Below are 21204 nucleotides of genomic sequence, written 5' to 3' on the forward strand. Positions count from 1 at the left end.
TTCCATTTCTTTTATGTACAATGTGAAAGTGAAAGGAAAAGGCGTATTTCAAAAAGTTTGATTGTTTTTATACATCCTGAACGTTATATATTTTATAACGAAGGTAAAAACTTCATTGAAAGTATTGCTAGTATAACATTAGAATAATAACGTATATATTATCTTTGTACATTTCCGTTAATGTTGAAATATACGTACGAAATACACTATATCTGTGAGTAAGTGTAAAAAATGTATGGAAGTTTTATTCGTGTGTCATACTCCGCTGTCAGACGACTTTTAACACTTTCGTGTGACTAAGAATTATATGAATAAGTCCGTCTCTCTCTTGCCTCGGTATTTCAACTCATCCAGACTCTAACTCGAGTCATTTTGTACTTTATTTTCTCCATTGACCTAACTTATTTTAGACTCAATCCTCTTAATTTGATATTTCAGCCTGTCAACCAAACACTTCATCTCGTACAGTTTGCCGACCCCTGATTCGATCAGCATGGATCATAATCATCAAGTCAAGGTCATACTAATGTGGTACGCTTTCAGCTGCGTTCTCCTCCCCGGTTCTACGTATTTCCAAACTGTGTACTTCTAAATTCTCGACCTATAAGAAACAAAATGCATATGATACCAATGGTCGAAAAAAGATTCTGTGCGAATTTTTTGAAAAAGACACATTTGTTAAAAGAAACCGATCGCTAATCATTGCTTGCCTCCTGATGAGGTTCTTTGCCCGATATTTTCAATAATTTTCTTATAAACGGGGCCAGTAACATTGGATCCAATTTTTCAACTTTTTCGGACGAGATCAGGCTCACAACTAGTCCGATGATCATCGTCATTAAGGCACCGGTAACGGTGTACCAGAGATAACTAAGACGATACAACGCTAGAGGTTCCCTAAAAAATATTCGTAAAATTATAGAGAGAAAAGTATATAATTAATGTTTTCTGTTAAAAATTTGATTATTACGGAAGAAATTCGTCACCATCCAAAATCGTGTCTGGAGGCTCGAGTAACATTAAGTTTTCTACTTGAGGAAACGAATAATAACATCCTTCCGTGCTGACTGGTTTCTCGTCGAATCTATCGAAACAGTTTACGTTGGCCAACATTATAAATAGTTGAGAAGTAACAAATATTTATTTTAAAATCATTCGATTCGTTATTCTTACTTTATTCTTCCACTAGCGATCGCTGCTTCTGCCGAAAGGCTAATCCAACCCATAAAACCCAAACCAGAAAGACCACCTATCAGAGCACCCTATATTTTGTACAGAATTATAATATCCCTATTTCCGTTGTTCTTTTATCATTTTCATATTAAATTTTAGCATACCTTGGCATTTACCCAGGGCAATAAAATACCCATGCTAAAAATTCCAAGAGACGGTCCACTGGTAATGGAGGACAAGTTCATAGATAACTGAAACAGACTTTATTTTGACTAATTCTTTAAATTAAATTCTTGCACATTATACCTGCAATACGTGAGATCCTGTTTTTTCGACGACAAATACTAACGCCACACAGGTTGCCCCAAGAACAACTACCGTGAGTTTTAATAAAATATCCGCAGCCCTTGGCGAGAGGGGCGTTTTCCTAAAGGGTTTAACAAAATCTTCTAACACCACTGCAGCCATCGAATTCAAACCGGTAGATAAAGAACTAAAATAAGGGAATGATTAAATATTGATTATCTTTTTTTTTACAATTATTGATCGTGAATATAAATGATAGAAAAGTTACCTCAATGCTGCGCTAAATACTCCAGCGACAAAGAGACCCGGAAGACCCGGAAATTCATTTAATATGTTCATAACAAGCAATGGTAATAACTGATCCTTCGCACCTGCTAACTACACGAGAAATATATTTTTCTTTTAATATCGGATTATTGTTAGAAATATAAAATACACAAAATAAGAATAATGTAAAAAATTGTAAAATATTCACAGGATGTAACGTATGAAATGTCAGATGCATGAGTGATATGTTGCAGACGAAATCTTTCTATTACTTCCAGTTCATGATATATTGTGGAATTAGGGTATCAGGGAAGTCGGATCATTACCTTTGTTGTAAGTGGATCGCATACATGGTACCAGGCATATATTAACATTCCCGCGTATCCGCATATTCCTATTAAAATCAAGACTCCAACTATAAAGATCCAAAGCGCTCTGAAACATATCCCATTTTGTGCCTTAGATCGCTTAATAGTTTATTTCGGAACTTATACTTTACAAATAAAAAAAAAAAAAAAAATGAAGATTCAAAACCACGGATATACCTTCTAGCTGATTTTAACGTGGGCAATGCAAGATATCTTTGTATCATGTTCTGATTGATAACGGATACTTGCAACCAATGAAAGAAACCACCAACGACGAGAGACCAGATCGTATGCCTCGTAAGAGGACTCCAATCTGCCCTATTCCGAAAATTCGTATAACTTTATTATTGTTCTAGTCGCGATCATTATTTTTATTTTTAACGGTGATATTATAATGCTCACGTGGGTAATTCAAGTCTTCCAGATTCTAGATTTCTTCTTATTACTACCGTAAATCCACCTACATCGGATGTTCCCTTAACGACGATTAATACCATAGAGCCAAACATTATGAAGGTCTGAATAAAATCGGTCCATACTACTGCTCGTAAACCACCCTAGTAAAGCGCGAATTATTTTGTACTTGTTCTGAAGAGAATAATTTTCGTATCTACGAATTATATATGTCTTACCACACAAGTGTAAAAAATGCACACGATACATACGAACGGAGTGACTACATGTACATTCACTCCAGTAACTGTAAATACGTTATTTTATATGTTAATTCTATGTGACTAATTCTATTCAAAATTATTCAGCGTGCATTCAGTACCTTGATTAAAAGCCAACGCTGGTACGTAAATAACAATAGGAAGCCATGTCATCTAGAAATGAATAAGATATTTTTCTCATCGAAAATTTGAATGAATAAATGAACGAAATTGAACTAGAATAACTCACGATGCCGATCAAGAAAAGTATTGATCCTAATGTTCTGATTTTCCTATCGAAACGTTTTTCGAGATATTCGTAGGTGCTTGTAAGTCTGAGTTCATGGAAAATTGGTAAATAGATTCCTGACGTTACAAAACCAACGATGATTACTCCGAAACCAATACACAGGTAACTAACACCGTGTACGTAAACTTCCGTTGGTGTGCCCAATAATGAAATACCTATTATTATTATTATTATTATTATAATTTAATAATAATTACAGACTGAAGAAATAAAAATAAATTTTGCATAAAAATTGGTATTCGTTATTATTATAATCTAAATATTTTAATGAGAAAGCTATCGTTACAACGTTACGTAGATAGTTGTTTAGAATTTCAGGCGAACTCCTACCCGATATAAAGCTGGCTATAAGACTCAAACTAACAGGGAATGTCTTCATGTTTCTACCACCCACGAGGTATTCGTCTTCTCCTGATGATTTCTTAATAAAACCGAAATAAATACCAACGAAGCCGCAAGCAACCAACATAAACGCGAAAACTGTATAATCCCATATACCAAAACTCCGCATCATTTCACTGACTTCCTGTACAGTTAGCATGTCTTGCGACCAATTTGGTTGACGATCCTCCATGCTACCTTCCGCGGTTATTTTGTTACAGAATGGAATTTTGTGACTGTTTCAACGCCTTGAGGCGTTTCGAATTAGCTAAATCCTTTTAAGAATGAATAATTGACATCTTTTTAACAATATAAAAATTACGCTTTTATATTTCTAAGTAGCATAGTTAAAAACGGTACTTACCTTAATTTTTATGATTGATAATTTTTCAGTCCATTAAAACTAATTTATTGAAAAGAACTGCGTACCTGCGGACTTTTATTTTGAGTTTGATACATCCGCGAAGAGTGATTTACAATTTATACAAGAATAAAAATTGTTATATATAGTTAATATTTTGGACACGCGATATAACATTCAGGGTCAAAATATAATTCTATTCACATTGAATTAAATGATAAATTATTTCAAATTTATGACACGTTCCTTAATATATGGTGTGGAAGGTTGTAATGGATATCACGGAAGACCGGCTACAACTAGCGTGACAGTTCATCTGAAAAGAGGCAGAAGCTCGAAGCGGCCCGATACGATTGCACACATCACGATTGTGCCATTGTGACAATTTTCTCATTAAATCGACAATGAACATTAAGTACGAAGTTAAAACGACCGGGTATATACCAGAGTGAATCGTAAGTGGATAATACGACCTAAATATGGTAGTAGTTGTATAGATGTGTTTGATCACATTGACGGTCGCGTTTCAACCAAGTTCCTGGATGATTTTCGGGTGTCAAAGAATTATTTATTAATAGCTATTCAACGCTACTGTAAGCGTTAACATGGTACTTGTTGGCAATCTATTTAAGACATACATGTATAGAAAGTATACATACGATATGTATATACACTCGGAACGAATAACAATTGTAAAAAAAGTAAAAGGTAGATATTTTTTACATTAATTTAATTAAGAAATAACACATGATTGATACAGAATTTTAAAAAATATAGGATAAAGCTGAAGTAGATAACCCATTTGGATTTAGTGTTCACAACTTTTATCCTTCGTAGAAACGCGGTAATTCGTTGCCTAATATAACTTTTCTTTCAGCACCTTTTTCCGTAATAACGCCAATTCGGATGACACCACCGCTGCTACCATCACGAGACATTGCCAATGCCAATGCTGTAAAAATAAGGAAGTCATTAATATTACACTATTACATAATCAACATAATCAACAATTATATGCTCATATTGCACTGATAAACGGTTGTTAAATATTTACTGTTTTCAACAAGTTTAACACATTCATCCCTTGACATGTTTGGCTTGTATTGTGCATCCATGTAACCATACACATAGGTTGAACCAGACCCTCCAATGGAAATTGGTTGTCGTACACACATACCACCTAGGGGAATACTATAAACTTGACCTCCTTTACGACTATCCCATCCTGCCACCAAGATTCCTGCCATTAAGGAATCTCTGTAATTGTAACATAATTCACGAAACACATTTGCTGCTGTTTCTACTAAAGGTTCCATGCCCAATTCCATTCTATAAAAATAAAACATATAAAATAAAATTATTCCATAATCCAAAATATATAAGTACATAAGTTCACACACAAATCTACTTACTTGTGCAGACTCAAATGATATGCAACTATGTCTGAAATAGCTTGGGTATCTGCCGCAGAACCAGAACGACAACAATAAATGTGATCAGTGATTTTAGTCAGCTTATCAGCAAAACGATTGGAGATATAAGCCCTAAAATTAGTAATGAAATTCATTGTATAATTATTACCACATCCATAAAAAATAATTTTAGACATATCATATCATACCCAGTAGTGGCTCTAGAATCTGCTCCAATTACAACTCCTCCATCAAATTCACAAGCCATGATTGATGTCTAATTAATGAAATAACTTTTAAAAAATTGATACATTTCTTTCTAAAATTATAACGTAATAAAAATTGTTTTGCTTTAAATAGATGTTTTCACAGAATACAAAATTTATATTATATATGAAACAATTATTAAAATATATAACATAATTATTTAAATTATGTATATATTATTAACATAGTATTACAGAAAGTATACTGATGTTATATGAATATTATAGAATAAGTTAATTTTGTTTTGAATTTTCATCATGTATGTACTTTTAAGTTTGCACTGTCATTCTAACCTCAAAACGTGTTAATGTCAGAATTTATTGAAACTTACTCCTGTACTTTGCTCAGAAGAAAGCCAATCTGGGCCCAAATTACTGACAACTGAACTTATATTAGGTTGAACTAAATTATCCATCATATATGCCATTTTTCAAAAATTCTAATAAGTGCTCTTTCCGCTGGACTGTTCAATGTTGGAAGCTAATTTACGACTACAGTGTGTCCATCTACAAAAATTAAAAAATGATGTCTGCATCTAAACATAATTATTAAATATGAATAATTTGCAATTTTAACGGAATAGTTTTATTCAGAACAATAAATCTTGTTATTACATTTATGCTACAACAAACTTTTTACAACTTTTTCTATTTTTGTACCATGTACTAGACTTTTTCTAATAATAATTAAATAAATATTTTATATTTAAGTAAATTTATATCTATTTATTTACTTTTACTATCAGTGTTTGCATGGATATTATACAATTAACAAAATATAATGAGCTTTAATTTTATCAAAGTGACTATTATAAAGCGATCTAAGATACAAAACATTATTGTTTCGGAATTAAATCTGCTGAACAGGCTAGTCTAGACCAGTCGCCAGTCAAGCATGTCATACAGTGCATTTTACTTGTATCTTCGTATATGATGGGAAATATATAGGATTTCAAAAATATAGTATATAATATATAGAGCTTGTATTCGTCGTAAAATATTGTTTGGAAAACAAAATAATACGAAACTATATGCGTTTTCAAAGACCTAAAGAAAGATTAAAGAAAGAAAGCACATTCTTCAGTTGATTGCATGTCTATCGTGAATCGTGACTCTTGCAACTTTTTTCAGGTACCTACAATTTTCCCGAAGAGTGCGGTATATTGAGTGCAACGTGCAAGCAACGTTCTCATGTAACACTTGATTTGTGTTATACTTGGTTTATCAGTAGTGGATTTATAGTGCTTCGGGCTTCGGGTTAACAATAAGAATGACATATACCATGCAAAAGACTTGTGGTAACAATCGGATAAAAAGTGTTGATCGTGATCGTGGGTAGCAGCCGGTAAAGAAATGGCAATTTCTAGTTGGATGATCTGGGGTAGGAGTCTTCGTACGAGCAGATCTCATCGAAGTACGTTGGACATTGACTGTCAATTTCTTTATTTTAAAACTACGTTGTTTCCTATTTATGTATTCTTTTTATAGGCCGTCAAGAGAGTGAAGACAGCTGCGTGCAACTCGATCTGTCAAGAGGTTAGTAACCTAACCTGTAATTTGCAACTTTGTATCCACAGTACTTTATAACGATAATATAACTATCTCATATCAGTCTACGATTATATGTATATACGTGGTTATACTTAAGTCGCATTTTATAAAGTAACAGGTGTCTCTTTTGTGAAATACTAAAAGCAGATTTAGAAAAAAGAAAGTAAAAAAATTTAGTTAATGAAAGATATAAAATTATCTTTAATATCAGTGTTTGTAAGCTTCTCAATATAACAGTAACTTTCTACATATATACATATGTATTTGTTATGAAGATATTTATTTTCATTATCCATCTATGTCATTTATCTTATTTTATAGGATTGAAAGAAAATGTGAAAGAAGTTTTGACCAATCTTTATCAACGGGAAAATGTTCCAAGTATAAAAAAATTAGCCTATCTTAATGCCATTGTTAAATTAATTAGCGAAAATGATTCACCAGATTATGGGTATTCCATTAGTGATGTATTCTGCTGGTAAGAATTTAAGAATGATTTATTACAAGTAATATAGAGGTGTATTATCTTATAAAATATAGTATGTATTAATTATAATTTATATTGATTTTATGTATTTTATAGCTTGCGGGTGGGTCTTGTGCATGAAGCAACACAAGTTCGTGCAGCTGCACTACGAGCTGTACGATATATGCTCAAAAAAGAACAAGATGTTATTGCAATTAATAAATTACAGTATCCATATTTTGTGGCTAGAAGTATGGATGTTAATTTACGAAATGAAATGGAGAGGATGCAGGCTCTTAGACTTGTTAGAAGAATTTTAGTATTAGCTCCAAAACATTTTAGTCCTATTTTAGCAAGATCTTTAATAAGTCTAACAAATGGAGGAGTTGAAGAAAAAGATGGAGCATTTCGAGCATTTTTAGCAACTCTTTGTGAATTAGGTGTTTTAAATTCAAATTTGTTAATCAGTTGTGGAGGAATTAGTGCCCTGGCGAGAGCTGCCATGACTGGACAAAGTCCTGCTATAATTGAATCTGTTGTAGGAGTTTTATTGAAATTATTAAATACTCCTGATACTAGGAGTAGTATTTCTCTTATGTGTTTTGCAGCTCCCTATTGTGAGCTTCATTCTGCAAGTATAAATAGAACAAAAGAAGAACGAGAAAGATTTGCAGCAAGCAAGTTAGCATTACTAAGTATATTAAGATCCTATTCTGGAGTTTTACATTTTTGTCGACCTGATGACAATTCGGGATTGAAAGCTATAGCAGATGTGTTATATGTTGAACAACTCGAAGTAAGAGGTGCTGTTTTAGAATTACTTTATGAGTTGTTGGATTTACCTTTGCCTACTTGGACAGATGAACCTGATGTTGCTCTAGCAGCAGTAGATCCCAGCAGAGCTCGTGATTCTTGGAAATTGTCAGAAGGCTTTGTTGCAGCTGAAGGAAAATATATTCTACCATCCTTATCATCACGTTGTCCAAATATTACAGAAATACATTTAGCATTATTGGTATATGCTTTACTGGAATGTGGTCTACATCGTGCTCTAGCAGAGACTATTGTTTCCACTGATACTTTTATTTCTGTACGTGCAGCTGTTTTGCTAGGTGCTCTACTGCATCTTGCACATTCTCTTTTGCCTTCTGAAGTATGTGATCTTACTCCTCCTTTACCGAATTTATTAGAGCATGCAAGTGCTGGAAAGCATCAAGCTTTAGCAGCTGTTGCAATTTTGGAACGAATGCACACTATGATGCGACGAAGACCGGCACCAGCAAGTCTATTTCTCGATAAAATTTTGCAAGCTGGTACGTGGTTAAGACCGACATTACCAAGGCGTCAACGAACATCCAGTAGACATTGGTTACGTCGAGAATCACCGACTACACCTCTTTTGAAAGATGCGCAAGTACTCAGCTCTAAGGATGCTCTTGCTTGGAATTGGCCGGTGGTACGATCTATATTACGCTCACGGGAAGATACTGCGCGAATACTCCATGATTCTGATCACAGATTATTTATGAAAAGACTTGTACGTTACTTTAAACCATGTTCTAATGGCTACAGTAGAGTGGAGTTAGCAACAAATGCTAATTTAGCACGAGAAGCAACATTAGCTGGTTGTGATTTATTGAATTGTTTATTGGAAATTCCTGAACCTGAGAGTACAAAATTATTATTTGAATTAATCGAGGATGTTGATGAGCAAATTTCCAGTATTCGAACAGCTCAATCTGCTCATGAATGTTTATTTTCACCTCGTCATATGTCTACTACTTGCTGTCAAAAATATTTTCTATTTCTTGGACAACTGAGCCATTCAGCAAAGGGAACTAGGATTTTAAAAGAATTTCAATTATTAGGAAAACTGCAAGATTTGGCTTTAGCTACTAATCACGACTGTTATGTTAAACTTATAATATCAAGCTTAGATTACTCTAGAGATGGACCTAATAGAAAAGTATTGACTAAGATTATTACAGAAGCTACATTAGACAGTACACGTCTATATGCGACACAGTTCCTCCGATTGATACTCAGAGCCAGAATGGCTGATGCCTATCGTTGGGCAATAACATTATTGTCAGAACGGTTGTCAGATTTCAATAAAACTATAGCGCTAACTGCATTAGAGGCATTACACGAAGCCTGCGACGAACCAGAATATTTAGAAGCTTTATTGCAACAAGGTGGACAATTTCGGGATTGGGATAAATGGCTGGAAGAATTAGGCGATAAAGGTTACTTGCTGAAAATTCGACTATACTCTCTTCATCAGGGTTTCACAACACTTTCGTCTCCTGCGGAGGAATTGGAAAAATGGATAAGTCCAGGAGGTTTTGCAGAGAGATATGTTGGTTTAATAGAGGGAGAAATACATGATTCTTTAACTCGTCGTCAAAGAAACGAAACAGGAAGTTATCATAGAAGAACAACTAACGTTCCCATGACACCACAGAATATTTTTATTCTACCGCATTTAATAGGTCAATTGGTACAACACGATTTAGGTATGCAGCTGTTATTACGTCGAAATGTAATACAACGTTTTACCCGTGTTGTTCAAAGATTTAGACTAGAATTTGGTAACAGAGATTCGGAATCAAACTCAAGATGTACTAAAACTAATCGGTCTGTGATTGATGATGCTTGCGCTATGTCTGAAGAATCTGGTACAGATGAAACAGTAGAATCAAATAGATTAGAGACAATAATGGATTCAGAAACTGTGGAAAGCGTGGATATAAGTTATCCGCAAAAAGTTGACTCTCTAGAAGTAGATATTCGACGAAAAACAAGTCTAGATGATTCCAGACGAACTACCTTAGAAAGAAATTGGAGGTTGGAGCCTGAATCTCGAGATGATCAAACGAGCTTAAGTAAAAGAATTTTAAAAGTAAAGTCCGCGCTATGGGCGCTTGGTCACATGGGAACTTCAGCAGCAGGAGTAGAACAATTAAATCATGCAGGCATTATAGAATTGTTAACTTCCATAGCGGAAACGTGTTCATATTATATAGTACGAGCAACAGCTATGTATGCTCTTAGTTTGATTGCTACAACTCGTGCAGGTGCAGATGCACTGTCGACATTTGACTGGCCATGTGTTAGACACAGACGTGGAGACCATTGGCCAGTTGTTCCTCCTACCAACAGATATCCAGCTCCGAGTCCGATTCCTATACAACGACATCATCGGAGTCTCAGTGATGGTAAGCCAGAATTACCTGAACCAGTTGCTCGAAGAACCAGAAATCGATCTGAAAGTGCAGCTACGGATCTCGAAGCCAGACGCTATGCGTTACCGTAAGAACCATATTTTAAGTAATAATTTTGTATTCGTTAAGAACATTCTCTATCATTGTTTATTTTTGCAGAGAAAGAGGAGAGACACCAAGTCCTGTTTCAAGTATTCAAAGATTAAGCCAACAAGATGCTGAGGGGTATGCAAGACTTCGTAGTTTACAACGTCATCGGAGACCTAGTTATTCTCAAAGTAGCTTAGAGGCAAGAATGTTTAAAGTCGATCTTCCGTTTCACTGGACATTTGATTAAATTGCTTTATTTTATTTTAGATGTATAGTTTAGACGGTCGGCTTTCGTTACAAAGTTTATCCGAATTTGATTCATCTCGCAACTGGATTGCGGAACAAGTACTCACTCCAACACCTCCTCCTCCTGATGATAATCATGATAATTTATCTTACATGGGCATTGCGCTTCCAAAGAGACTTATAACTATATTTCCGGAACCACCACAGTTGTCGGTTCCAACTATAACACTGGATGATGCACCTAAGTCAGATATAGAAACGACCGAAGTAGATGAGGAATCTTGTTCAGAATGTGATGTAGATGCAGAACATTATCGTATATGTTTAGTATGTTCTCATGGTAAAAGTAGCAGCAAAGATATGATTCCAGAAAAAGACTTAAAGTTACAGAGGTAACAATTAATTATACAGTTACATAAAATGGTACATTATAAGTATAGAATGCTGACTTTTTTTAGTACACCTAAGTTACGTTAATTTTAATAACACCTGTATTATTTGAATAGGAAAATACTTAGGCATGCACAGCGATTGGCAAACCCTGTATGGTATCGTAATAGTCGACAAACCTTACTTAGATTAAGACAGTTACACTCAGAAAGGTTTCAGGTATAAATATAAATATAGCTTCAAGAATAAAAAAACCATATGTTTAATTTGTTATTTATACATAATTGTACTTTATGTTATAGGATATTTGTTTATTTTCGGATGTAGCTGCTCGTTTAGGTAGTAATACATATAGGATGCAAGCACGGCGATTTTTACAAGAATTATTTCTAGATTCTACATTCGAAGCAGTAAGTTGTCATAAAAAGATTAGAGTCACAACGTGCAAGAGAAGTTTCTAATTTTGACGTTGTAACACAGCTTTATGTAGAAGCAGCTAATGTTTTAAAACTAAACGATGGCAATGGTGATAAATCCTTGCAATCTCCCATTTCCACGGCGCTTGAACCCGACTCCCGTGTGCCTTCCGAAAGTAAGGTCAATGGAAGACTTACTTTTTCTGAGCTTCAAGTAGCACAGCTAGATGCTGTTGCTGAAGAGGCGGGAGGTGATTCCTGTGTGACTCAACAATGCAATAAACCACAAGAGCTTCTGCGCAAACCAGAACGGAGAAGCGACGAAAAGATAATAGCCGAAATTTTAAAGCCAGAAGAAAGAATACGTTTATCAAAAAGTTCTGATAGATTATTAAAAGTATCAGGTACAAACACTGCCATCAGTCTTGATTAGTAGTCACCAATTTTCAAACAGTTGTAAATATTTTGTATTAAAGTAATTACAAAATATGAAATAAATTACACTGCCAAAATAGGATGTAACAATATCCCTATGCGACTAAAATATAGTAATAGAAAATTATATATATATATATATATTAATATATATAATATATATATAATAAACATATTATATATATATATATATAATGCTTTTTCTCAATTAAGTCATGCAAGAAAGTATGGAGTCAACGTAGGAAAAGATTATGTCATTCCTAATGGATAGTATTGGAATTACAGGTTGTAATCTTATTCCATGCTGAATCGATGACACCGCATGTGATATTTTTTTTTTTTTTTTATTTACTTTTTATTTTACTATCAATTCTCGCATTGAGAATTATAAGTAATTTTCTCTGGCGTGGCGCAGTGACAACGTGTGATATGAAGTGAAAATAGTATGTCAGGTCTATGTTATATTTCGCCTGTGGTATAAGATAGTAGTTTTCCATATTCGTTGCCAGATGGCAATATGAACGTTCTTATCTTATAGCAATTATAGTACAATTCGAACTTGGTCTTTATCAGCTTTTTTATATAATTATTGTAAGTGATTTATTCTACCAGAGAGATTCTACTTGTTTGATACTAACAGAGTATTTGTTTTTATGCGTGAGTTACAAAATTAATAATTGTCAAAGTGTACTAATATGTAATATATTTAATGACTCCAAGAACAGAACAAGAATTTCAAATTTTTTACTTGATTAACAACCATATTGTTACTGTGCTATCATTTTCTAATTGTCTTTTATTATTTAAGTGATTTAAAATGTATTTACAAATGTATTTACAATTTTTTCATACTTTTTATATCAAAGAATTAAACTCATATTGTAACATGGTCAATATTATGTTTTATTTTTACAAATTTTTCAATTTCATCAAATCTATAAAAAATAAAGGAAAAGTTCAAGTTTAAAAATTTAAATGCTTCCATAGATTTCATGAAACATGTCTGAAGGTAAAAAGATTATACTTGTAACTGGTGGAACAGGACTAGTTGGTAGAGCTATTGAACATGTCATCGAAACAAATAAAAATGAAAATGAAAAATGGATATTTGTAGGTTCTAAAGATGCAGACTTATGGTAAATTATTTATTAATTGTCATATATCAGTGTGCTACTCAGTTAAGCTATAGGTAAAATGTGTTGTATTTCCAGTGATAAAAAGGATACAGAGAAATTATTTGAGAAACATAAACCTACACACGTTATTCATTTAGCTGCTATGGTTGGTGGCTTGTTCCATAATATGACTCACAATTTGGACTTTCTGGTAAAGAAATAAAATCTTGACTAATGCCTGTTTTATTATTCTTAAATTGATGGAAATGTATGTTATAAATTTCTAGCGTAGGAATATTCACATGAACGATAATGTATTACAAACTGCTCATGAAAATGGCATTGTCAAGGTCATATCATGTTTGTCAACTTGCATATTTCCTGATAAAACAACATATCCTATTGATGAAACCATGGTAACATTACCTTTTATATTAGCAATTTTTAAGGCTTTGCTTTTTATATATTCTTATCTTACCTTAATGCATACTATCCTCTATTATCTTAATATTTATTATGTCTATATTAATATCTATTATCTTAATGTTTATTTCCTTAGATTCACAATGGTCCACCTCATCCATCAAATTATGGTTACAGTTATGCTAAGCGTCTTATAGATATCCAAAATAGAGGTTATTATGATCAGTATCATAGAATTTATACTAGTATCGTTCCATGCAATGTGTTTGGACCAAATGATAATTTTCATCCCAGTGCCAGTCATGTTATACCAGGTCTAATACGCAGACTTTACGATTTAATAAAAGATGGTACAATATTTTACCAATAAGATTTTTATAAATTATCAATTGTTTTAAAGAATATTGTTGGTATCTGTTGGTATATATTTTAGGAAATACTGAAGATAAGGTATTTACCATATTAGGTTCTGGGAAGCCACTGAGACAATTTATTTATAGTTTAGACTTAGCTAACTTAATAATATGGGTATTGAGAGAGTATAACTCTGTGGAACCAATTATATTATCAGGTAAATCAAAAAGATCGATTAAACATATGGTATATATTGGTATATGTTATTTGAAATTTATCTATCTTTGACACAGTTGACGAATCCCAAGAAGTTACAATTTCTCAAGTAGCTGAGGCAATTGCACAAGCTTTTAATTTTAAAGGAAAACTGGTATATGATACATCTGCTGCCGATGGGCAGTATAAGAAAACAGCAAGCAATGCAAAATTACGAAAATATTTACCAAATTTTCAATTCACACCATTTAATCAAGCCATTAAAGATACCGTTGACTGGTATATAAAAAACTATGATCGAGCGAGAAATTAGTAAACGTTGAGAACTAATTAATGTTTCATTTACACTAATTTTGGTTCTGTACAAAATTAGGAAAATAAGAAGACCACTACTTTAAGCTTATATGGTACAATGTAATGTAATATAATATCCACGGCAGGAAGTGACGAAATTATATATATCGCTGAGTTTATTTCAACAATATTTTAACCTCTTATAATTAGAAGAAGACAATTGTATTAAAAATTGTATTTTATTGTCTTCTAATTTTTCGTTAATTTTACGGATATCTCCATCAAGATATGTTAAGAATTAAAAGCGGATATTAAGCTGTTGTTACTATAAATATCTTATATTTTTAGAATAAATATTTCCTACATATGAAACAGCTTTTTTGTATTCTCAAAACTTACAATATTTTAAGATTGTCGAATAAAAAATATTTCTTTTTCGACTGAATCAATGTTTCACTTTGGTTCTCTCAAGAGATGATTAGTGATTTTTTTCGTTTATAGATATTAATTCTTAGTCGTTACCTGAACATCTAAGAAACATCAACTACATTGCAATTTTTTCAATTTCTCATGGTTATTCAGTTATTTTATTCATCATAAACATTATCAACAGGATTGCTTAAATATTATCTAGAAGCTTAATTATTAAATATTATCTATAAGCCAGCTTATATTTCCAATGAAAAAGAGAAAGGGAATAGAAGAAAAAATATCACGTAAGGAAAATTACGAATATCTTTTTGATTTAATAGACATAAAAACTGAAACAAATGAAACGATGACGTACTGATCGTCGGTGTTCGACGACTGTCACGGAAATGAGGCGGAGCGAGTGATGGACGCGATGCAGCGCTTGTCGCACAAAAGGCGTCGCGACGCACGCGCATCTGTTAATATAAATTGAGCGCCCTCAGAACCGTGGAAGGTGCACGATGGCTTAAATTTGGTGCTCAGTCGCGCTCGAGGTGGCTCACCTCGACGATCGCGGAACTATGTGCTTTTCTCGTTTCATTCTTGTATTCACGATATGATGCTTTTTCGGCACGTGGTGTAGCTCAGGCTCAAAGTTTCGCGAATAAAATGCATCCATCGATCAATGCATTACCGCGTTACTTGAACGACTTTTCATGGAAAGAAATGATGATAGCGGTGCAGGGACACGCGTTGCGGTATCGTAGACGGTAACGCCGGCCGATCGGCTTTGCCGGGGGAAAGTCAGCTTCTTCGTGTCTTTTATTCCTGCGAATCATATCGCACAAGCTATCCATACGATTCATCAAAGGATCTTGACGCTTCCAGTGAAACAAGACGAATGTTCATAGAAACGTGTATCAAAAAAAAAAAAAAAAAAAAATAATGAACAGTTTCAAGGAATCTAAATTGGATAGGAGTCTAGATTGTGATAAGAAGAACTCATGTTCAAGGTAAAATATCGTGATACGTGTGAATCGGTTCGTGAGCATTTATTGCAGCTCGAAGATAAAAAAAGTGTCTCGATGAACAACGTGATAAACACAAACGGTAAGAGTAATGTTGCAAGAACGAAACGATCTTCATTGGAGTACAGTAAGAAATAGATTCCTATCTTTAATACGATGAAAGTACTCTAAATCGCGAATATTACGGGTTTTCTGCAGTCTAGGGAGTGAGTAGTAAGCATAGCTATTTTGGCAGACATTGATAGCTTGATTAGTATCGATCTTGCGTACAAATGAAGATATCAGTTAGAGATTAAGAATAATCGTAGTAGGCGAAATTGCGCAAATCAGATTCGTTAATCTGTTTCATTTCGATTAAATTAATGCTGAATAAGAGAATCTTTCATCACGTAGTGACAAGGCATGATTTCATTTAATTTCTTTTATAAAAATTTGCCTTTGAAGCAGTTACGATTGGTGTAAACAGAGCGTTGCATCACTCTTTTTAGAATTCCATTCTGAACGAACAATTTGCTCGGTCTTTAAGATCTTGTAGCCCCCTTAGTAGATTTCGTTCATTTCGCTAAACGAATTGCTGCGAATGCGGTAAAAAGATCTCGTCCCTTAGTTTGATCAAATTCTTGCGCTTCTCGGCTGCGGATGGAAAGGATGATTTCAGAAGCGTGCCAACACTGCTTAAAAGTTTTACCGATCTCCGGGGAATTCTCGAGGATTTCATCTACCTTTCAAAGTGTGAACCACTTTCGTATCTGACGTACATGCACGATGGAAATAATTTAAATGTTATCCTTCGTATAATCGCAACATTCGACCCTAAAAACGATACATAAATTCCTACGGAGAAATATTGTCTATGGAAAAGTTGTAATATCGGAGATGATTTAATATGTAGGAGTCTATGTACATGTCTTTATTATCTCGTTTCCTTCCATCCGCATCCCACGGAACTGTATTCTCTTTTTGTCCTCCATTGTTCTACGACGCGTATTCTTCTCCTAAGGGAGGTAAAATCAGTCTGTGACTCACAATGGTTTTGCGAAACAATATCTTTTAAAACGAATAGAATATTCCTTAACTTCGTCCTCGCCAATAATATCGCTGGAATACAAGATTTAAACAAAATTGAATTAATTGAATCGTTTAACAGCTCAACAAAATTCAAAGCCGTAGGCTATCTTGCGTAATTCGCGTTACATTGTCAGTATCTGAGTGGCTCTAAGGAGATCTACAGAAACGTTCTTCCGAAGAAGATCCATCGTGCGCGATCTTTTGATTGACATTTATCGCATTTACAATAAGAATATCACGGTAGCGGTGTGTGCGCGCGGTCTAAGCGAATATCGCGCGCTTCGTCGCATTAATCATTGCATTCGTTTTCCTTTTGAAATCCAGCAAGGACGATTGGTGTGTACAAAAGGTTTCTCCGTAAGATAATTCACGACTCAGTTGAAACAGTGTCTTCAACGTGATTCAGTTTCCACATCGTGGATAGAACGCGATGCGTTGTCGTCGTGTTGCGAATGAAAGCTCGTTCATTCGAGGGGAACAGCGCTCGAGAGGTTTCCGATAAAGTTTGCTGGCGAGGAGGATGGAGAGAATCCGTGGTCCGCCGGAACACAGTTACGGAAATGCGCGTCGACGACGACCTCGACGAGGCGACCGGCGTTCGTGTCGATTTCCAAAGAGATCTCGGAGCAGAGTTCAAGTTCGTATCGCTCGGTGATTCGAGGACGAAAGCCGGTGATTGCGCCCCTCGCTGATCGGTGGATCGTTGAGCGTCTTGGCTGATTGAATGGGAAATAGGAACGACCAAAGGATCCTGAAGAAGATATGCCTGGTATCGTGGTATTCCGGCGCCGATGGAGCGTCGGCAGTGACGACCTCGTCGTGCCCGGTGCTTTCCTGTTCATCCTGCATCTCATATGGTGAGTGAACATTCCGATATTAATAACGGACCCCGATCAATCACTTTGTCCCGTTCTAACCGTCGTTATTTTCAGCATTTTCAAGAATTTTCAATGCTAATAGGACATGCTATCAGCGCGAAAGATACCTGTCTTTGTATTTATAGAAGCTCTTCGAAATAGAATATGTTCGCGGATAATTCCACGTGACCTACATTGTGCTTAATGCGCATAGCATTTACCAATACGTATTTCGATTAGTTTCGATAGAGAAATTCTCAGAACGCATGATTTCCGCCATTTAATTACCATCGTAATTTAATAATCGATTTGCCTTCCCTCGTCGTGTAACCGTCCGGATTCCCTGCACCTTCGTGCGATCTTCGAAAATACGTAGATACAAATCGGCCGATTAATTTATTTACCGTGTAATTAAACGCGATTAGCATTAAGGCGCGAAGAAGACAGGAATTTTAATTATGTCTTAAAGTTTCTCGCCCGTTGCACACCAACTAGCAGCTTTTAATACAATTTACAATGTCTCGTGTATGAAACGTGAAAATTATGCAACAGTGGAAAACCGAGTGAATTCGTTTGCCGTTGAGCTATTTACCCTTTACAGTTAAACGATGGTACTCTTTTAGTTTAATTTAATTAGAGACTAAAGGCCCCGAGGCAATTAAAGCTGCAGTGCGTGACTATATAACTATGTTAGAACCGTATATATAAAGATAATGATTCACTTTGTGTTTGAGCAGTTGTTGCATTATTTCTTTTCTTATTTTTTAACAGTTTCACGACATTGTTCGTACAATGATCACGGACGAAATATCATTCGTACGATACCACTCGATAAGTTATTGTCTAACCTACCGATATTTATCGTAAAATTTTGTTTAATATGTCTTGTGGTGTCGTCCTGGTTTCGTCTTGGCTTAGCTCTGGTTTCGTCTTGCCCTAGCTCCGCTTTCGTCCTGGTTTCGTCCTAGTTTCGACCCGGTTTCATCCTGGTTTCATCCTGGCCTCATCTCACCCCGTCCGGGTTGGTTTTGTTTGATACGTTTGTTAAAATTCTAATATACGTATATATATTTTGTAAATCACGATTAAGTTTTGGTCAAAGCGTGGTCGAATTTTTACCAACATTTTCATGAATTCGGTTAACGAAATACGTAAAGGCTTCCTGATCGCAATTAAATTTTCTTTAAGCGAGTAACAATATTTGGAAAATATAAATTCACGAGAGTCTGTTTAACCGTTTTGCTGTCAAAGTATCTTGCGACACAATATTGTTCGTACAATGACCACGGTTGAGATATCCCGTGTGTTTGTTTATTAGGACGAGAGTCGTAATTACAGAAAAATAGACTGGCGAGATACTTCATCCGTGGTGTTGTACAAACGGTATTTAGCCGCAGGGTAACTCGTTCGCGTTCGTCGTATGAACGATATTGCGTCGCCAGATATCTCGTTCATGATTGCGAAGCGATTAAATGTATTCGCAATTCTTTTTCTCGTCCTTTCGACACGCTAGCTGCAATAAAATTCGCTTTCCTCAGATAAAAATCTTACGAAATAAATAGATCGATGTATACGCTCATTTCAATAATTCCGCGATTCTTCTTGATCGTCACCACTTAATTACGGATTCAAATCAAAAACTGCACGGTTATATACATTTTCAGAAAATTGCTCGTGTCAAGATCTGCTGCGTTTTTATCAGAGCGTTGTAATTTATCGCGTGTTTAGAGGAAATTATTAGGCATCAGTATCCCCGGGCTTATTATTAGCGATGATCAAAGGATAGTTTTCGCGTGATGGCACGCCAATGCCGTATGTTTTAGCTTTGAAAAATCGTTAATAAACGCGGTAAATGACCCGATACAGAGAGATAGAGAGACAGAGAAAGAGAGAGAGAGATAGGCGAATACATACGAAATTGGCGATCGTCCATTTCGTTCTAGTCATCTTTATAAATTTGCGGCTCTCGATACGTCTCTAATATGTCCATGTCTGGAACGCAGACTCTGTGTCTTCTTCTATCGGGCGATACAGAATAGCCGATAAAGTTTCAATTAAAACAACGTCTAGCCGTTGTTGACGTTTGCACGGCCCTTTGAACGAATGTACAATCAATTTTCTCTGTTATCTCGTGTATTGTCCCACCGACTAGCTGTGCACGACATCGAAACTTTATCTCGGTTAGTTGATGTGCATTTCACCTTTCGTCTCTAGACACAGATTCTTCGTAAAAATGTCGATTTGTTTTGTTATTTATTATTTTGATATCGACCGTTTAAACTATGTAGACGAATATGTACGTGTTCAAATAGAATTCCATGGTATCCTGCATCTTGTCTTTTATGCATATTAAACACAGATTGACATGAAAGTCACGCAATTCCGAGCTTTTCGATACATGAAAAAAGACTTACTAGAAATGATGTATTGTATTTTTAAATTTATCTCTTTTTTTTATGAAGACCCCTGAGAATATGAATTTAAGAAGTTTGTATCGTAGTTTGAAAAATAGAGTTGATAAAACATCTAACGATGTTGGAAACTAATTAAGAATCGCGGACAGATGTCTTATCGGAACGGGTATGATATCAAAGTTATTAAAAAATTTAAGCATTTGCTTGTTTGCTGCTAACTCGAGCGAATCGAAGTTGTCAAGTACCTTGATCCTATTTTCTAACAAGATAAGATCAAAGATTTCCATTCCAATATTTTTCGAGATTTTTCCTGATTGAACTTATTTCCCTTCTATTTCTTCAGTTCCACTAGGAAGAAATATGATTCATTGAGCTTATTGAATTTGCTCTCGCGTTATTAATGAAGGAGATTGAAAAGATTAAAAAGTCACATCGTGTCTTCGAATAAATATACGACGTGATGATAATTGAATAAAAAGATATACCGAAATAATGTTGCGCCACAAATTGTTAATGAAGAAATAATTTGTTTTTCGTAAATATCACTGATTTATATTTCAGTATAGAAAATAACATTATTATCACTAGATTGCGGATACAGAGTTTTCCCACCTATTAAATATCATGATTTGTTATAATAAATATATTCAGGATATTTTATACATTTTTGTGCATTGTGCGAATTTCGTGCATTCTGCACTTTTGAATT

At 34.7% G+C, this 21204-nt stretch overlaps 5 protein-coding genes across 20 annotated transcripts in view; 3 read left to right on the forward strand and 2 right to left on the reverse strand.

Annotated features, from left to right (window-relative positions):
• Positions 1 to 133: 133 nt before the first annotated feature.
• On the reverse strand, positions 134 to 4146 carry LOC100644903 (sodium-coupled monocarboxylate transporter 1). 2 transcript variants are annotated; one of them, XM_012315217.3, is made up of 15 exons: positions 3823 to 4146; positions 3408 to 3733; positions 3018 to 3232; positions 2890 to 2941; positions 2747 to 2814; positions 2517 to 2671; positions 2292 to 2432; positions 2073 to 2181; positions 1748 to 1857; positions 1480 to 1666; positions 1338 to 1424; positions 1174 to 1262; positions 971 to 1084; positions 711 to 897; positions 134 to 601 (listed from the first exon to the last, which is right to left on the reverse strand). In XM_012315217.3, the coding sequence occupies exons 2-15, from the start codon at positions 3649 to 3651 to the stop codon at positions 524 to 526; spliced, it is 1836 nt and encodes a 611-aa protein (XP_012170607.1). In that variant the 5' UTR covers positions 3652 to 3733; positions 3823 to 4146; the 3' UTR covers positions 134 to 523. The 2 variants fall into 2 exon arrangements, with proteins under 2 accessions (XP_012170607.1, XP_048266643.1); XM_048410686.1 differs by having other exon boundaries at positions 3408 to 3757.
• A 386-nt stretch (positions 4147 to 4532) lies between these two features.
• On the reverse strand, positions 4533 to 6003 carry LOC105666360 (proteasome subunit beta type-6). Of its 2 annotated transcripts, none has more exons than XM_012315216.2 (5): positions 5830 to 6003; positions 5441 to 5508; positions 5232 to 5363; positions 4874 to 5148; positions 4533 to 4771 (listed from the first exon to the last, which is right to left on the reverse strand). In XM_012315216.2, exons 1-5 carry the CDS (start codon positions 5923 to 5925, stop codon positions 4644 to 4646), a joined length of 699 nt encoding a protein of 232 aa, XP_012170606.1. In that variant the 5' UTR covers positions 5926 to 6003; the 3' UTR covers positions 4533 to 4643. The 2 variants fall into 2 exon arrangements, with proteins under 2 accessions (XP_012170606.1, XP_048266649.1); XM_048410692.1 differs by having other exon boundaries at positions 5441 to 5524; positions 5830 to 5967.
• Positions 6004 to 6361: 358 nt separating this feature from the next.
• On the forward strand, positions 6362 to 12392 carry LOC100644653 (rapamycin-insensitive companion of mTOR). The gene is made up of 10 exons (XM_012315215.3): positions 6362 to 6460; positions 6629 to 6911; positions 6986 to 7033; positions 7370 to 7526; positions 7632 to 10826; positions 10898 to 11027; positions 11096 to 11466; positions 11581 to 11683; positions 11767 to 11874; positions 11945 to 12392. The coding sequence occupies exons 2-10, from the start codon at positions 6851 to 6853 to the stop codon at positions 12311 to 12313; spliced, it is 4542 nt and encodes a 1513-aa protein (XP_012170605.2). The 5' UTR covers positions 6362 to 6460; positions 6629 to 6850; the 3' UTR covers positions 12314 to 12392.
• Positions 12393 to 12752: 360 nt separating this feature from the next.
• LOC100645463 (probable GDP-L-fucose synthase) lies at positions 12753 to 15089 on the forward strand. Of its 2 annotated transcripts, none has more exons than XM_003399910.4 (7): positions 12753 to 12906; positions 13303 to 13451; positions 13527 to 13641; positions 13718 to 13846; positions 13990 to 14203; positions 14287 to 14424; positions 14501 to 15089. In XM_003399910.4, exons 2-7 carry the CDS (start codon positions 13315 to 13317, stop codon positions 14734 to 14736), a joined length of 969 nt encoding a protein of 322 aa, XP_003399958.1. In that variant the 5' UTR covers positions 12753 to 12906; positions 13303 to 13314; the 3' UTR covers positions 14737 to 15089. The 2 variants fall into 2 exon arrangements, with proteins under 2 accessions (XP_003399958.1, XP_012170604.1); XM_012315214.3 differs by having other exon boundaries at positions 12758 to 12972.
• A 527-nt stretch (positions 15090 to 15616) lies between these two features.
• LOC100644776 (diacylglycerol lipase-alpha) overlaps positions 15617 to 21204 on the forward strand; it is a 53037-nt gene continuing 47449 nt past the window's right edge. For 2 of the 13 annotated variants that reach the window (XR_007225884.1, XM_048410685.1), the window contains exon 1: positions 15626 to 18081. Coding sequence is in view for 12 of the 13 variants with exons in the window: in XM_048410685.1 (XP_048266642.1) it covers positions 17987 to 18081 (95 nt within the window). In the remaining variant the exon portion in view is untranslated. Of the gene's footprint in view, positions 18082 to 21204 lie in introns of all 13 variants that reach the window. The other 11 variants (XM_048410675.1, XM_048410678.1, XM_048410676.1 and 8 more) reach the window with 11 other exon arrangements.

Source organism: Bombus terrestris, chromosome 12 (genome assembly GCF_910591885.1).
Source record: "Bombus terrestris chromosome 12, iyBomTerr1.2, whole genome shotgun sequence".
NCBI lineage: Eukaryota > Metazoa > Arthropoda > Insecta > Hymenoptera > Apidae > Bombus > Bombus terrestris.

What these genes read in the sequence shown, in the direction of transcription:
- LOC100644903 (XM_012315217.3), bottom strand. Translation starts at nt 3,651, where the DNA reads ATGGAGGATCGTCAACCAAATTGGTCGCAAGACATGCTAACTGTACAG. An exon ending in ACGTTAAAATCAGCTAGAAG is followed by an intron (nt 2,182 to 2,291) that starts GTATATCCGTGG and finishes GATATGTTTCAG; the next exon opens with AGCGCTTTGGATCTTTATAG. An exon ending in GTATTTAGCGCAGCATTGAG is followed by an intron (nt 1,667 to 1,747) that starts GTAACTTTTCTA and finishes CCCTTATTTTAG; the next exon opens with TTCTTTATCTACCGGTTTGA.
- LOC105666360 (XM_012315216.2), bottom strand. Translation starts at nt 5,925, where the DNA reads ATGGCATATATGATGGATAATTTAGTTCAACCTAATATAAGTTCAGTT. An exon ending in GATTCTAGAGCCACTACTGG is followed by an intron (nt 5,364 to 5,440) that starts GTATGATATGAT and finishes TACTAATTTTAG; the next exon opens with GGCTTATATCTCCAATCGTT. An exon ending in TATCATTTGAGTCTGCACAA is followed by an intron (nt 5,149 to 5,231) that starts GTAAGTAGATTT and finishes TTATTTTTATAG; the next exon opens with AATGGAATTGGGCATGGAAC.
- LOC100644653 (XM_012315215.3), top strand. Translation starts at nt 6,851, where the DNA reads ATGGCAATTTCTAGTTGGATGATCTGGGGTAGGAGTCTTCGTACGAGC. An exon ending in ATTAGTGATGTATTCTGCTG is followed by an intron (nt 7,527 to 7,631) that starts GTAAGAATTTAA and finishes TGTATTTTATAG; the next exon opens with CTTGCGGGTGGGTCTTGTGC. An exon ending in TAGATTCTACATTCGAAGCA is followed by an intron (nt 11,875 to 11,944) that starts GTAAGTTGTCAT and finishes GTTGTAACACAG; the next exon opens with CTTTATGTAGAAGCAGCTAA.
- LOC100645463 (XM_003399910.4), top strand. Translation starts at nt 13,315, where the DNA reads ATGTCTGAAGGTAAAAAGATTATACTTGTAACTGGTGGAACAGGACTA. An exon ending in ATCCTATTGATGAAACCATG is followed by an intron (nt 13,847 to 13,989) that starts GTAACATTACCT and finishes TTATTTCCTTAG; the next exon opens with ATTCACAATGGTCCACCTCA. An exon ending in TTACGATTTAATAAAAGATG is followed by an intron (nt 14,204 to 14,286) that starts GTACAATATTTT and finishes TATATATTTTAG; the next exon opens with GAAATACTGAAGATAAGGTA.